Consider the following 17,272-nt stretch of genomic DNA (forward strand, 5'->3'; position numbering starts at 1 on the left):
AACATCAATGATTAAATTCATTGCCTCAACAATGTATTGATCCTTTCTTTGCAAAGCACGTGACATGTCATCTGTTATACTCAAGATGTCTATCATCAAATGCATTATGAACACAAAATCAAACCATTGCATTTTACCCATCAAACCAAATGCTCCACCAATAAATGTTGGTTTAGTAGAATCTTTCTTAACATTCTCAAGCACATATATGTGTCGACGTTTGATGTCGCGATTCCGGTATTTGCATAGTATGGGGATCGTTGGTACCAGGGTATATGCGAGATTGTAATAAAAGAGATGGGAACGAAGATTTTTATATAGGTTCGGGCCCCTGAATTGTCAGGTAATGACCCTACTCCTGTTAGCCGAAGCTGGTCGTTGCTCTTATTCATCATAATCACACCAATACAATATTTGGGGTAGCCTATCTATCTGTTGTCGACTTGGCGGTCTGAAGTGTTGACTCGTAGTCGACAACAGGGTAGCTTTCCTCCTCGAATCCGCATCCGGCGAGATCAAAGACAGCGCTTTTGTCTCTCCTGACAGTATCCGTAGACACCATAGGGGACTAGCCATGCTTATCTCTGAAGTCGATATCCGGCATCTTGTCTTAGCGTATGTTGGCTTGTATGTTGATCTTGTGTCTTGATCTATTGTTCTGTGTCCCCTCTCCTCCTAGGGGGCCTTGTATTTATACCCATAGGTGTCCCCTTGTCCAAGTAGAACTAGGGAAACCAATATGGATACAATCCGAGTGGTCCTTGTCGTTTCCATGTAGAACTGTACTCATCCTTCCTTATGCGGAACTCCTCCTATATCCGAAGGTTGTTTCCGTATAAGACATGGTATGTGGTGGGTCCTGCCGAGATTTAGTCAACTACTATTAGGTATGTGGTATCCATAACCCTGACAATATGATAGCTTCCCACATCACCATAATGCGAAGCAAAGTTTTAAGATGTAATCCCCATCTAGTATCTCTAGGCCTAGCTAGGCTACATTCTTGGTTCAGCCCTCTTCCCGTGGTGATCTCACCATTCTCTACCTTTTCTAACAATACATCATGATGTTTTGCAAGCAAGGCATCCTTTCGCATGCAAGATGCACCCACAGTGTTGACTATTAAAGGCACATAGTTAAAAAAAATCTATCGTGGCTGCAGTGGAAGATGAAACAGTAACAACCACTAACTGTAATTGATGGGCAAAACAATGGACAAAATAAGCAAAAGGGTTTTCATCCCTAATCAATTTCTGCACACCATTAAATTCCCCTCTCATATTAGAAGCTCCAACATAACCCTGCTCACGAATCCTAGAGATGATTAACTTATAACTAGAAAGCATACCAACCAAAGCTTCTTTTAATGCAACCGTTGTACATCTCTCAATGTGTTTAAGACCCAAAAATCTCTCCATCACTTTCCCTTCCATCATTCACAAATCTGCATGGCAAAAATTAATAGGGTTAGTACTTAAAAACAAATTGAAATTTTACAATGAAAGCATCACAAAATGGCAAAAAATTAATAGTGTTACTACTAACCTCAAGATGACACCCATTTGCTCATTTATCGATACATCACAAGATTCATCAATAAGCATGGAGAAATTTCAATGTCCAATCTCATCCATAATCACGGCCGTCACTTCTTCTGCACAAGCTTTAGTAAGATCCTGTTGAATGTCATGTGATAACATTTGGCAATTTTTATTGCCCTTATGGGACCTTGTCTTTGTACCAATTAACCATCTCTCTAAATTTACCCTTATTGAGGGATGCATTGGTCTTATCTTGTCCACGGAAAGGATCACCTTGCTCAATGAGAAACCTTATAACATCTAAAGAAGATGTCAACCGAATCTTGTATCTAATGTCTTCCTCCTTGCTAACAATCTCAATTTTCCTAAATATACTTGTCCTTTGGTTCATAAAGTCTTTGCATTTTTTCCTAGTATCATTGTGAGTCTTACAATTACTATGTGTAGCAAGCCTATCTTTAGCTTTCTTCCAATTAACAAAACCTTCCTTAGCAAATACAGAACTTCCAAATTTTTTAGGTTTTCCTAGCTGAAAGAAAAGATAACAATACAAGCAATAAGCTGCATCCTTTGAAACACTATACTCAAGCCAATCGAACTCATTGAACCAAGCTTTTTGAAAGGACCTCCATTCACCACTTTGCCACTTACGAGGAAATGTGCAAATATCTGGTTGAGTTGGACCACTCAATGCATATATCCTTTTTACTTGATCTCTAATTTCAGGTTGATAATTCTCAATTGGTTTCCATTCCACTGGATCACCAATGATATCCATATGACTAAACTCTGCCCTAGGCCTCTTTGACTGACTTGCAATCTCATTATTGAGTGGAGGATCGTTGGTATTTGTGTTACTTAAACTAGAATAATATGTGAGCAGTGTTCTTTTCGGCATCTTCACAACCTAGCAATATAACAAAGTAGCAACTAGGAATCACAAACAAAATTTTTCAGTTCAATATCTCTATGATTTCTTGAAGACTTGAGCTATTAGTAACAACTAGACTTGACAAATGAAATTGATTTTAAATGACAAATCAAAAATGTTATATACCACAATTCCTCAATCTGCTGTGCTGGGCAATGGGCTGATGACCTGCTGCAGTGCTGCTGCTTGCTGCTGACGCCCTTTGCACCTTGCCCAGATGCCCCCTTCCCTGCTTGATGCCGCGTCACGCCGCCGCATCCCCCAGCTGGCCGCCAGCCCACCTGCGCCCTGCCTTGCTACCGGCCGCCAGTAGCCAGCGGCCGGAGTGCCGCGTGCCCTGGCTGCTGCAGTGTCGGCGCGCCGCCGCTGCGCTTGCGTCCCCGGACCCCCCCCCCCCCCCCCCGCCGGCCGCCGCAACTCCTTCTGGAAGTCGTCGGCCCGTCGCGCTCGTCTGCCGCCGCCACACGTCAACGGGAACGCCGCCAGGAGGCCAAGAGCCGTCGTCCTCTCTCTGCGGCTGGAGGCAGGAGATTAGGGTTGGGTGGGGTTGTGGGGATTTTTTTTGTGCTTTCTAAAATCTCAAACAAAGTCTATCTTAGCCCTCCCATAGGATTAGAATTTTAGGGGGTATTAAGGGGGCTCTAATGGTTCATTAGGGGGTAGTGGGGTCTAAAGACCCCCTACCCCACCCCCACACTGTCTCCGCCACAGATTGTACAATCGGCTGCTTACTCCTAAAATATCATGTCAGTACAATACTAAACTATTGTAAAGTATCCTTATATCATATCATGCTCTATCCCAACAGTGGGCATTGTCTGTCTTGGAGTGTATATAGCTAGTACTTATAGCATCCATATATAGTACTCCCTCCGTCCCATAATATAGCAACCTAGTACCGGATGGGACACTTGATAGTACAATGAATCCAGACATGCTTCCTGTCCAGATTCGTTGTACTGTAAAGTGTCCCATCCAGTTCTAGGTTACTATATTACGGGACGAAGGGAGTATATCATGCATGCATGGGTATTAAATGTGGGGCCTATGTCAAGCATAGCACCCCGTGAGAACTGGTGCAGTGTATAAATTGACGAAAGATATTATCACGGCCCCATATAGATTAAAACAAGATAAAGAAAACCAGTCATCTCTCTTCAACATACTGGCAAAAGACATAATTTGTCTGACATGTGGGCTCAGTCACATTCTCTTTCCATTAGAATCGGACTATGATTAGTACCCAGCTCTTGCTCAAGATTGGCCAAAAATGATACCATGCACGGTGTATGGGTGTGGCTCTATCTTCCTCCCCCCCCCCCCCCCCCGCTCTCTCTCTCTTGTAGTGCCTCCTCTAAGTGCAACACTGCATATGCTCTTAGTCGCTAGTCTGTGTTGTCTCTCCTCAAGTCCCATCTCTAGCTTACTGTTAAAACCAATGTGGCAAATTTTCAGCTAGCAATTATAGTTGGTACTTGCTCGTAAAGTCATAAGAGCAGATTTCTAGATTCCATGATTATTGGAATCGTTTACCAAGAGTCGATGTTAAACTTCTAAAATTCAGTGCGCGTAACGTACGTTTGGAATTTTGTATCCTAGCACACATGTAAGGCCAAGGGTACTCTGTCCAAGAGATAAGAGCAAATTTTTGTAACTTTGTTAAGCAACGTCCAACTTTGACGTTTCCCGAGCAATGTGGGCAGTTACTCAAGACTTGGTGAAATTTCACCTGAGAAACAATCTGTGTGGTTTGGAGTGGGATCTAGTGGAAGTCTATGGCGCAGCCCAGGTACAAGAAGCTCGCTTTGGTAAGCAAGCACACTCACATTAGGACAGCCAGACCATAATAATGACATGTTGATGTTGGGTCGAATGAAAACCGGAGGAAAATTAAGTAGGCTAATTGTGTTCTCAAGGAATTTTCAAATTAAAAATAGAGCAATTCATCGAACAAAAGATTAAGGTTCTGTAAGTGCATTTTGGATTGCTTGAAAGGAAAATTTCCTCTATGTTTTGAAGGAATTCTAGCATAAGGTCTAACCAATACAATATCCTGTCATGTAGTTTCGTTTGATTATTTAATATTATTGTTTTAAACAATAAACATAGTTATGCATAACAGTCACTAATATTAGGCTCTTAAAATTGCCACTAAGGCAAATTTCTGTGGTATAGCAAAGGAAGAGTAGAGAGAAAAGTCGATGTTGAGCTTAACATCGATTATTGATGGCTTTCCGTGCGTATTGATTGCAACCATGGTAGCCACACAACGAAACACTCGAGTAAAAGTAAAAGAAAGAAAGTTCTAGTCTAACAGGTCGTGTACATGACAACGGCTGATGTTTGTGTGTACTAGTCCAATGCTTCTTCCTACAAGTTAGTTTTAAATCAATCTAGTACTCCATCTGTTCTATACTACCAGAAATTTTAGAGTTAGACATGATTATTAAGAAAGTAGGTAGAAGTGAGTGGTGGAGGATTGTGATTGGTTGGGAAGAGAATGTTGGTGGAGAAGTTGTTATATTTGAGACAAATCCTAAGGGCTAAAAGTTGTTATATTTTGAGACGGGGGACTATGAGATATGGTCATATGACACATCCTAGTACGACAAATTTAATATCACATTGGTTTATTTTGAAATGGAGGGAGTACAACGCAGGAAATTCTAACTTTTCTTCTTCCTCCACAGGTGTTACTGCTAGCCACATATTCACTATTCACTATTCCTATATAATTGTCCCCATAAGCTGTGATTATAGGCTACCACATCATCTTATTTATTTCAACCATTAGATCAACACAAATTTTGATAATTTGACCCTTTGTAAAAACTAATTATATAAATGAACCGCGGTCAAAACTTATTTCAGAAATGACCATTTTGTTCAGCGCCAAATCGTATGGCGCTGAACTTATACACCTCAGCGCCACGTCAACTGGCACTGAATGCCATGCCATCGTGGATGGGAGGCTGAGTCGGCGTGCCAACGTGCATTCAGCGCCGTACTATTTGGTGCTGAGGTGTCTAAATTCAGCGCCATACGATTTGGCGCTGAACAAAACGGTTATTTTTTAAATAAGTTTTGGCCACGATTCGTTTGTAAAATTAGTTTTTGCAAAGGATCAAATTGTCAAAATTTGTGTTAGATCAATATCAAACTTCAATAGCAATTGTTTAAATCACTTTCCTCCTATCCTATGTCTCCGTATGCATGCGTCTATTAGAAACATCTAGCCGTAAAAACTGCCATCAAAGCAATTTTTAAACTAGAAACCACCACTAACAATAGTTAGACAATTGCCTATGGTTAATCTCATTTATTCTCTCATACGTCTCTTGCAATTCCTCCTATAATTAGGACAGTCCTCACACCCCATCGGCATCCTCTATCTTAAGAGCGAGTGTATCGTCCTTCTTGATCCATGTTAATCACAGGTCCAGCATCGGTTAATTTCCTCTACTGTTTTAGTTTTATTGATTATCTATGTAATATAGGATAACTTGCCTGTTTTTGTTATAGTGTTCTTCCCAGATTGAAAATAAATCTTAAGTGCTTCATTGCTTCTACTCCCTTATTTCTACACACATTGCAAATTTTAAGCACATCCTTTTTTTATCAAGTTTTCAAGCATTTCATTGGTCCAGTTTCAACAAATTTGCTTATTCCCCAATACACATACAAGAACAAGTTTTACTAATAGACAACTCAATCATCATACAAAACAAGACACACAACCACTTTATAGGATAGCAAATATATTTTTTTACTATATTTGTCTTTCTAGATTGCCAATATATGCTACGTTAGTTAAATTAGTTTCAGGTTACGAAGTGGTACCTACTGTCTACTAACAGTATTGCAATATAAGGGCCCCTTTGAATCGCAGGATTGAGAAAACATAGAAATAGGAAAAATATAGGATTTTGATAGGAATGTAAGTATAAAACAGAGGATTGCAAAACGCAGAAAAAATATAAGAATAACCGTTTGATTGAACCGTAGGAAAAACATAGGAATTGGATGAGAGAGATAGACTCAAAAGAAAGTTTACCAAGAGGTTGAACCTCTTACTAAATTTCCTGCAAAATCTCTATAAGATTGTCTATTCTATAGGAATTTCAAAGAATTGGATAGGATTCAATCCTTTGTTTCAAAGGGCTTCATAGGAAATTTTCCTATAGGTTTGAAATCCTCCGAAATTCCTATGTTTTTTCTCCAAATCAAAGGGGCTTTCTAGAACAAGACTTGATAGCAACTACTTCCAGCAAATTCCGCATTTTCAAAGCTTCCTCCAAATAGTTGTCTTGAAGATGATTCATAAATACAACACATATTGCAACATATATCATAACCAGTACCATAACCACTCAATTCACCTGGTTCATATCAATAGTTTGGAGGGCTTCACATTACACATGTCCATTATACCTAATTTACATAAGTATATCATATGGCTTTTCAGTTAAAGGAAAGCTTATGTGAAGGCATGTTCAAGTTTTGACTATTTGAAGTAGTTCTATACTCATGTGACTTTTAAGTTCTTTATAATGAAGTTGAGAGTTTCTACACATTGGATTTTTTTATTTACCCCCACACAAATGTTTATACCTATATATAGGTAAAAGGAAAACCCTCAGTGACATAATAGTACAAAGAGCCTAGCCTCTCATGTTTTAAGTAAAACTAGACCTACACGATCATATGCATTATTTTCCTTCAATTTTCAAACTAGGCATTGTCAAAGAGAACTATAATCATGGTAAAAAATAAAATAAACAATTATCACTGTTCAATTTTTTTCTATTTTGCACCTTCGAAAATAATTCTCCTTTTTTATATAAAAGTACCCACCACAATGCGCGGGGCATTACCTAGTTAGCTACACTTCGATGCCTCCATCATTATCTGAATCATTTACAGAGGATGTGTACACAAGGCACTTTGTAATTTGCATGTTGATCCGCTCTAAATTGTACTCTCGGTAAAAAAAAAACCTTTTTCATAGAAAATCCCTCCGTCCTAAAATAAAATAAAGCTATTTTATTACTCCACCTTTATTTAAAATGAAGTTATTTCTTCACATGCTCTCTCATCTCAAACAATCACAACTATTTTTTATTTTATATTTTCTACCTACTTTTTCTTTCTAACCAATCAAAATATTTCACCAATCATTTTTCCCATTTTTAATACTTGTGTCCACCTTTAGAAATACTTACATTTTATGACGCAGGGAGCAAGTCCTAGCCGTAGACCTTCGTACTCAACTCTATTGTAGAATGTTGGGGTGTACGGCATAGTGATCAAAACCAACATTTTTATGGCGAAAAACAGCTTCAATAGAAAAAAAGTTTTAAATCTCACATGTTGGAAGGTAAAAGGATATTGTTACATGTGCTCCACCAAGAACAACATTGTTGGGTCCTTCCCAAAATTTTCATTATTTTAGATGTATTAGATTATATCATGCAGACCAAAGCCCTTTTGGCATGTAGGATAGATCTAACTTTGAGCCCTCGGTGTTAGATGATGCACAAACGGTATGTTGTTTGTTGTCCAAGATAGTCCAAACGAAAATTTTTCACCTGTACAAACTTTTTCCATTTGTAGAAACCTTGATGTCAAGATACGAACGTTCAATTAAACCTTCAAACAGTAAAACAAATTGAAAGCATCTTTTACATAATCTTTCAACTCAAGTCGCTCATTTTCTTTAGTTTGTCCGAACTTGCAACTTCAAAATCATGAACTTACAACATAAATCACTAAAATTTATATTCCAATTCTAAAACTTTCAACACAAACGTAATTGCCCTTCAGCTTGAAAACATGAACATTGAACACGAAATCACCAAAAAATAATTCCTATCTGGAACAACTTTCAACTTTTACAATGTTACAGCCATACATGAGCATCGGCACCAGCATCGGCACCCGCAACCATGCACATGAAGGGATGGTTGATAGCTAGCTTTCCCATCCAAGCACCCAAATACAATGCAGCACTAGCTGCATTGTGCAGGTTATCCTGTGGGAGCAAAAAGCTTGTTGGTAAGGATGGACTTTACGAGCAATATAAGACCCCTAAGGGCATGGCCAACGCAGGGTACCCCCAAGTGCTACCTAGGATGGGCCAACACTCCCAAAAAGCTAACTTCCCACAGTGCAAGGGTCTATTCGGCTACTTTGTACCGCTGCTGTACTGCCACAACCGGAGAAACAATATACAGTGCTTGTTGGCTGAACCACAGTGAAAATAATGGTAGCCGAACAGAGCCCAAGTTGCTTCAGGTGGTAGTCTTATTTTTTTTATTTCAGCCCCTGGTGTTTTTCATTTTAGCCCTCACAATTTTACAATTTATATAGAAGTTCAAATTTTACACTAAACACCCCAAAATCCAGAAATTAATATAAAATCTCTCCTCCTCCCTCTTCTCCCCACCGACACCCCAATCCCCTCCCCACGCCTCTCCAGACTCCAGCTCGAACTCTCCTCCCGCTGCCTCTTCTCTCCTCCCCCCTCCCCGGTAGCGTCGGATCGACGCGGCGGCGGTTCTCTCTAGTCCACCCCTTCTCCATCTTCTTCCCCGGCGCGGGGGCGATGGCTTGGGTGAGGCATCTCCCCAACGCAGTTCCTCGTTCGTTCCTCGCCCACAAGCTGACGAAACTATGCGGTCCCGCCCGAGCTAGCGTGAATATTCGCCTTGGGACGGATGAGACCACACTCCAGCGTGGAGCGTTGGCTATGGCCTAATAAATAACTTGCACTGTATCGTTTGAGGAGCTTGGTCTAGGTGGCATCCGAAGCGCGGCAAATGCGGTGGCCGCACTGAAATCGCCCTTAGAGCAAGGATAATAGTAGAGCCAACTTCCTGCTAATACATCTTAAAGCCTACATTTAAATTAGAGATTAGCTATAAGGTTGGCTACAATTTTCTTCTCCTCTCTCTATCTCTCACTTATATCGATTATCCTACGCCTCGGTCGCCCGGGGAGGGGAGGGGAAAAATCGGTCGCTCCCTTCCCCCCACGACATGCGCACATGCGCACCCTAGCCCCATGATGTGTCCCAGTCTACCTGCTACGTGTCCCCACTACATACTCCGTTGCAACAAATCACACACATATTTTGGAAACCCTCTATTAAGGGATTTCGTTTCATTTTTTGTTCCACCAGAAATATTTCACCTAGTGTACTCACAATGTTTCACTATGTATAGATGAAATGTTGCAGCGAACTGAAACATTCTTTTGCAACAAATCAGCCACATATTTTAGAATCCCTCTATTAAGGGATTTCGTTTCATTTTCTTTTCCACCAAAAATGATTCACCTAGTGTACTCACAATGTTTCACTATGTATAGATCTAATATTGCAGTGAGCTGAAACATTCTTTCACTATTTGCTAAACACATTGTTTTTATATAAGGTGAAACAATGCCCGATTTAAACGATTGAAACATTTTTGATCTAATTAGTGAAACAATTCCGATATACTTGGTGGAACATCATGCAACATTTAAAAATAATTCAATAATAAGCTAAATTTTTTTTGTCAGAATATATCCATGTGTGGTCTTGTTTTAAAGATTTAATTGCAATGAATTTAATGGTGCAATTAAATCATGATTTGAATAAATAATTTAAGAGAAAAAAATAGTTTAAAGTGGTTTTACACGAATGCGTCATGCTTGACGTTAGCGCTTGATTTTTCCTCTTCCCCAGCGAACGCTCGATTCTAAGTTGGCTCCCACTTATACGAGTTCATCAAACACCCATGTTTTCTGACTCTTAGATCGATTCATCTCACAGCTTATATCAAGAGATCTGCCCCTCAATTAGCGATTCCCATGTCGGTAACCAGCGGTTAGCGAAAATAAAAAGAAAAGAATCCACTGACGCCGAAAAAGAAAAAAAAAAAAAAAGCTATCCTCCTGCGCGGCGCCGCCTGCCGCCGCCTTCTACGCGCCCACCGCTCGCCTACTGCGCGCCCGCCGGCGCCACTCCGCTCGCGCGCGGCTGCACCCGCCGCCGCCTCCTCCCGCCTGAGCCGCTGCGCCCACCGCCGCCGCCTCCTGCCCAAACCGCCTGCTTCCCTGCTCGCGCCGCGACGGAGAGGAAGGAGAGTTTGTGCTGCTGGTTCTCCATTCAAGGTGGCTTGGGTGTGCGTTCTGATCGATTTGGCGTTCTGATCGATTTGGTGTGACGTGTTTGTTTCAGCAGGGAAGGACTGCAAGGAGCACCCCAACGTCAAGCAGGTATCTTGGTGACGTGTTTGTGTTCCTCTGCTGCGTTGCCTGCTACAATGTGTGTTCTGATTTGGTTGATTTGGTGGTGACAAGTTCAAGTCCATGCCTGATGCTGTGAGTTCCTCACTTCCTGTGCCCATGTTCCAAACCGTTACATATGCATTTCTCACTTGATGTCCTATTGTTTGAAACTTGCTGCCTTTTAGAACCTCCTTAGTTGTCTCAATGCTTTTACTTTTATTACTGCCATGTTAATGATCTTGTGGCTGAGTCCTTCTGTTTTCATGGAGTGCATTGCATTAAAAAAGATCCCGTAGATTTTTCTTCATTTGTTAATTATATTGCCAAAACGTGCCTTGCACGCGCACGACAACATAGTCAGCTTAGTAGAAAGACTGCATTTTTTTCATTATTTGCAATCTGGTTTATTTTGAGACATGGTTTGGGCTTGATTATTATCTCATTCTTTTGCTGTACTGAAATTGGTTTTGGATTTAATTGTGGACTATGTCTGTGTCACTACAACATCAGGTATTGGTTATAATGCAGCTAGAGGAAAGTAGAGTACTTTGAAGTGTTTGAATGGTTTTCACATGTATACTCTGCTAGCTACCCTTTAGGAAGTATATTCATGTAAAGGGGAGTAATAGATCATTGCACTAATGTTCAAACTCTATTGAGATTGTCCCAGGTGTCACTTTGTTCACTGAAAAAAAAAAGAGAGAACATTTATAGGTTTTTTTTGCTGCTTGGGAGAGGATGCTGCCGAATTGAATTAAGACAGCCTTCAGAATCTGGTATATCTAATGGTCTGTAAAATTTTACACAAGCAACAGGAGGGACCATCAAGGTGAGTGATTATCTTATCCATTCACTGGCAGCGTACATTGTCTTATATGATGAGAATAGAGTTGAAATGTATTTGAGTTCTTATTTCAGTGCTTCGTGGTCGTCATTTGCTATGTAAACAATTACTAAACTAATAAAACACTTAAATGTTGCCTGTCAATTATATTTTTTTAATATGTATTAAGATTAGTACGCAGCCCACACTTTTGCTTTCTGTGGTAGGCCAAGTCCATATCCTTATTAGGATTAGGAGGAAAACTGATGCTCCATGTGCCCAAAATGTGTGTGAACTGTACAAGTTAGATAATAATAGATGGTTGGTTAGCTAGATCCAAAACTTGAGCTTTACTATGGCTTGGTGCCCTGTTATACAAGACGTATATGGATAATGTTTTCAGTATTCTGCTTTGTTTGCTATCAGTATTTTTAGTGCAGAAATGCCTCAAGCCACTGTATAATTTGTATATATAGCGCAACTTGGCAGTTAACAATTTCCTCTTTCATGTGATTAATTTTCCTGTTACAAATTTGCTTCCATATATTCGTATCCAGAATTTACTTAGCCTAAAGATATCAGAAGGAGAACATATTTATGGAGTGCCGATATAAATCGGTAACCCAACATTCATGAGCAAGTAACTATCGTGTTATAAATTTTATGCCACATTCCAGAGTTTTATAACCTTAAATTTTTTCTTATTACACACACGGAATCAGTTTTATGAGTCACAATTCATGCCAATTGATTAGGTAGATTTTAAGAATTAAGGATTTAAAAAATAATGCTTTAAGATGATAGAAAGAGAACATATGCTAGGTAACCCAGCATTGATATAAACTGACAACATGCTGCTGCTGAGAATACGTGTAACAATGCCAAAATCTCACATCATATTATGTGTAACAGGGAATGTTTCACATGTGATGGATTTTGTATAGAAAAAGGAGATTCATTGTTTGCTGAAGGTGTATTGAAAGTTGCTTGCCGATAAATAAAGACCCCATGGATAGATGCAATGATGCATTAAGCTCTTGAAGGAGGATTAACGGAAAACTATGTCGAGTTTTTAGTAGCCTTGTTTGGGCTAACGACACTCGGTTTATTGTTCTAGATCTCTGACCTAAGAATCCTGTTTTAGTTTTTTTTAGATCTCTTGCTTTGGGTGTTGTTTGCTCTAGGTGTTCTCGTTGTCCGCAGTTTCAGGTGCTTTGTAGTGTAGTTTAGTTTGGGGGTGTTCTCAAGGTGTTGTACAGTGAATTGGTTTCGGTGCTTGCCCTTTGTTGCGTTGGTGTTGTTTATGTTCTCTATATCGATGAAAGATGTTAAAGCTTTTGCCTTTGTTTCGAAAAAGATTGAAACCACATACAAATAAATGGTTGTGTGAAATGTAACATTCATGGATGCAAAATTTACCACTAAGTTATCAAATCCAGAATCATGGCATGTACTAAAATGATTAATATTATTTATAAAATCATAAAAATGCTTTACCTGTAAGATGGCATGTTAAAATTAACAATTGTAGATAATACAGAGTATGTTTTGTACAATTTATATTGGTATATACGTGCATTACATGTGCAAGATTACTAGTACATTTAATATATTTATTTAATGTATTTGTATTAGCTTGCAATAGCCTCAGGCCTCAGCCCTTAGTAACCGACTCGAACCCAAACCGACTATCGTTCCTTCCGGCTGACTTAACAGGAAAAGGTACAGGAGAACTTCTATTGGCCGTTCGACACGCGAAAACCAACCCAATGGTGGCGGCCAAGGCGTCGACCCCTACCGGCGGCGCGGTGCGCGACGGGCTCCGGCGGCTCACGCAGCTCTCGCTCGTCTCCAAGGTCTGCTCGGAGCTGGAGGCGCACCTCGGCGTCGGCGACCGCGTCCTCGCGGAGTTCATCGTCGACCTGGGCCGAGCATCCCCTTCCGTCGCAGACTTCGACGCCAAGCTCAAGGCCCACGGCGCCGACCTGCCGGACTACCTCGCGCGCACCCTCCACACCGTCATCCACGCCATCCCTACCCACGCCGACGACGCCCCCGCCCCCCAAAACCCTGCCTCCCGTGGCACCGGTGCAAGGGTTTGCGGGAAGGACAAGGCGGAGGAGCGGGTGAGAGATGGGGATCCGGGGCTGTACCAGGTGTGCCGCGGGAAGGTCACCGGCCTGGCGGACGCCGGGTGCTTCGTCCGCCTCGACGACGCGCGCGGCCGCGAGGGGCTCGTCCATGTCTCCGAGATGCCCGGCCGCTGCATCGCCGTGAAGCGCGGGCAGGAGGTGTTCGTCAAGATCGTGTCCGTGCAGGGGCGCAATCTGGGGCTGTCGATGCGGGACGTCGACCAGGACACGGGGAAGGACCTCCTACCGTTGCAGCGTGCTAGGGGGGAGGATGATGTGCCGAGGCCGATGGCGAATCCGTGGACCGATCGAGCCGCCGCCACTGGGAGAAGGACGGGGGTGTCAGGAATTGTGATCCCCGAGGACAACCAGACTGGCACGGCATCGTCGCGGCAGCCAATTAGGCGGATGAGCTCGCCAGAGAGGTGGGAAATGAAACAGCTGATTGCTTCAGGGGTTCTGAATGCGAAGGATTACCCGGCGTTCGATGATGAGGATAGCGAGGGGATGAATTACCAGGAGGAAGGTGTGGAGGAGGAGCTTGAGATTGAGCTTAATGAAGATGAGCCAGCATTCTTGCGGGGACAGGGTCGGTCCACAATTGATGTGTCCCCAGTGAGGATTTCCACGAACCCTGATGGGTCGCTGAGTCGAGCGGCGGTTCTGCAGAGTGCGCTTATCAAGGAGCGGCGTGATATCAGGAACGAGGAGCAAAGAGCATTGGTTGACTCCATCCCAAAGGATCTGAATCGGCCATGGGAGGATCCTGTGCCTGAGGTCGGTGGGCGGTATCTCGCACAAGAGCTACGTGGTGTTGGATTATCTGCTGAAAGCATGCCAGAGTGGAAGAAAGAGGCTTATGGGAAGACTGTAACATTTGGTCAGACTTCAAGGCTTTCAATCCTGGAACAGAGGCAGAGTCTTCCAATATTCAGGCTGAAGAATGAGCTTATCCAAGCTGTTTGTGACAATCAAGTTCTCGTTGTTATTGGTGAGACCGGTTCAGGGAAAACAACCCAGGTTACACAGTACCTTGCTGAGGCAGGCTATATTACGAGGGGGAAAATTGCATGTACTCAGCCTCGCAGGGTCGCTGCAGAATCAGTTGCCAAGCGAGTATCGGAAGAGTTTGGTTGCCGATTGGGAGAGGAAGTTGGTTACTCAATACGTTTTGATGATCACACTGGGCCAGATACTGTCATTAAGTACATGACGGATGGCATGCTCCTTCGTGAAATTTTGTTGGACACTGACCTCTCTAGTTACTCCGTGGTCATGCTTGATGAGGCACATGAGAGGACTATATATACAGACATTCTCTTTGCCTTACTCAAGAAGCTAATTAGGCGTAGAACTGATCTCAAGTTAATAGTCACTTCCGCCACTCTTGATGCAGAGAAGTTCTCTGGATATTTCTTCGATTGTAATATTTTTACAATTCCCGGAAGAACATATCCTGTGGAGATACTGTATTCAAAACAGCCAGAGAGTGATTACATGCATGCTGCGCTGCTCACAGTATCACAGATCCATCTGACTGAACCTGAAGGTGATATCCTCTTGTTCTTAACTGGCCAGGAAGAGATTGATCATGCCTGTCAGTGTCTCTATGAGAGGATGAAGTCTCTAGGTAGGAATGTACCAGAATTGCTGATATATGCAGTGTACAGTGCTCAGCCAGCTGAAATGCAGTCAAAGATCTTTGAACCTACTCCTGGGAAGAGGAAAGTGGTCGTGGCCACTAACATAGCGGAAGCATCTATTACAATAGATGGGATATATTATGTAATTGACCCAGGATTTGCAAAACTCAATGTGTATAACCCAAAACAAGGGCTGGATTCACTGATCATCACACCGATATCTCAAGCATCAGCTAAACAGAGGGCAGGGCGTGCTGGACGTACAGGCCCAGGAAAGTGTTATCGTCTATACACTGAAAGTGCCTATCGCAACGAAATGCCCCCCACAACTACTCCAGAAATTCAGAGGATCAACTTGGGGGAGACGGTCCTCAATATGAAGGCAATGGGAATAAACGATCTACTGTCATTTGACTTCATGGACCCCCCAGCTCCTCAATCACTCATAACTGCAATGGAACAACTGTACAACCTTGGTGCCTTAGATGAGGAGGGTCTCCTTACAAGAGTAGGGAAAAGGATGGCGGAGTTTCCACAAGAACCACCACTTTCAAAGATGCTCCTTGCTAGTGTGGACCTCGGATGCAGTGATGAAATACTGACCATCATTGCGATGATTCAAACTGGGAACATATTCTACCGGCCAAGGGAAAAACAAGCTCAAGCCGATCAGAAAAGGGGCAACTTTTTCCAACCAGAAGGGGATCACCTCACCCTGCTCACCGTGTATCAGGCGTGGAAGGCAAAGCAGTTTTCAGGTCCATGGTGCTATGAGAATTTTGTCCAGTTAACATCCCTGAGGAGAGCACAGGATGTCAGAAAACAGCTCCTTGAGATTATGGACAAGTATAAGCTTAACGTTGTCTCTGCAGGGAATGATCTCACCAAGGTGAGGAAAGCCATCACTGCTGGCTTCTTCTTCCACGCTGCCAGGAAGGATCCCCAGGGAGGATACAGGACCATTGCTGATCATCAGCAGGTGTATATCCACCCTGCCAGCGCTCTCTTCCAGCAGCAACCAGAGTGGGTTATCTATCATGAAGTCGTCATGACCACAAAAGAGTACATGAGGGAGGTGACAGCCATTGACCCAAGATGGCTTGTTGAACTGGCACCGAGGTTCTACAGATCTGCAGACCCAACGAAGATCAGTAAGCGGAAGCGCCAAGAAAGGATTGAGCCTCTGTATGACAGATACAACGAGCCAAACTCATGGCGTCTCAGCAAGCGCCGAGGGTAATTTGTCTGTATATAGTTTTTACTTCCACTATAGCTGCTCTTTATGCAATGTAAGCTGAGTACTTGTATGTAAGTGTAAATATACTCTGCTGATAAGTTCCAATACATATTGGGATATTAAGCTTGACCATCTTGTTTCTCTTTTCATTTAGGAAGCAGATGCTGAATGAGGTTGACAATTTTGACTGTTTCTATATTAGTTGATCCTGAAACATTACTATCTTTTGCTTATGTTTCGTGAAACTTGCTCTTTATTTCATCTCGAAAATTTACACATTGAACTGTTCTGTTCGTGGTTGTCGAGCCCAGCAATCGTTGAAGCCTTTTTTCTTCAGCGTATATAGTGATTTCCTATCAAGCAGGGTTTGTAATTTTGAAAGTAGGATTTCTACCGCAGGTGGGCGATAGAACTGAAATTTTGGAAATTTCAGATTTTTTTTTTCGTACGAAATTTTTTGAAATTTTGACTGATTTTGAATGTATCTGAATAAAATTTGATCAAATTCACAAAAAATTGCAAAAAAACCAAAAGTTTCGGACAAAATATGAGCATTTCGGTGGGGGCGAAATTTCCGAAATTTCGAACCGAAATTTCAAACCCTGCTATCAAGCGCCGAAATTTGGCTCCGTAGCCAGAAAGGGAATAAATTTTTCACACAACGCAATGATAGGCGGTATTGATTATGGAG

At 42.1% G+C, this 17,272-nt stretch overlaps 1 protein-coding gene and 1 long non-coding RNA gene across 4 annotated transcripts; one reads left to right on the forward strand and one right to left on the reverse strand.

Annotated features, from left to right (window-relative positions):
* Window positions 1–1,202: 1,202 nt before the first annotated feature.
* On the reverse strand, window positions 1,203–2,861 carry LOC127776378 (uncharacterized). The gene is made up of 3 exons (XR_008018150.1): window positions 2,599–2,861; window positions 1,546–2,448; window positions 1,203–1,444 (listed from the first exon to the last, which is right to left on the reverse strand). It is a non-coding gene; the product is annotated as an uncharacterized LOC127776378 (long non-coding RNA).
* A 7,393-nt stretch (window positions 2,862–10,254) lies between these two features.
* Window positions 10,255–16,730, forward strand: LOC127777406 (probable pre-mRNA-splicing factor ATP-dependent RNA helicase DEAH5). 3 transcript variants are annotated; one of them, XM_052303991.1, is made up of 4 exons: window positions 10,296–10,629; window positions 10,700–10,839; window positions 11,417–11,575; window positions 13,286–16,730. In XM_052303991.1, exon 4 carries the CDS (start codon window positions 13,339–13,341, stop codon window positions 16,582–16,584), a length of 3,246 nt encoding a protein of 1,081 aa, XP_052159951.1. In that variant the 5' UTR covers window positions 10,296–10,629; window positions 10,700–10,839; window positions 11,417–11,575; window positions 13,286–13,338; the 3' UTR covers window positions 16,585–16,730. The 3 variants fall into 3 exon arrangements, 2 of the variants coding, with proteins under 2 accessions (XP_052159951.1, XP_052159950.1); XR_008018328.1 differs by lacking the exon at window positions 13,286–16,730 and adding an exon at window positions 12,482–13,278 and having other exon boundaries at window positions 10,255–10,839; XM_052303990.1 differs by having other exon boundaries at window positions 10,296–10,839.
* The last annotated feature ends 542 nt before the right edge of the window (window positions 16,731–17,272 follow it).

This window comes from Oryza glaberrima, chromosome 6 (assembly GCF_000147395.1).
Source record: "Oryza glaberrima chromosome 6, OglaRS2, whole genome shotgun sequence".
NCBI classification, from domain to species: domain Eukaryota; kingdom Viridiplantae; phylum Streptophyta; class Magnoliopsida; order Poales; family Poaceae; genus Oryza; species Oryza glaberrima.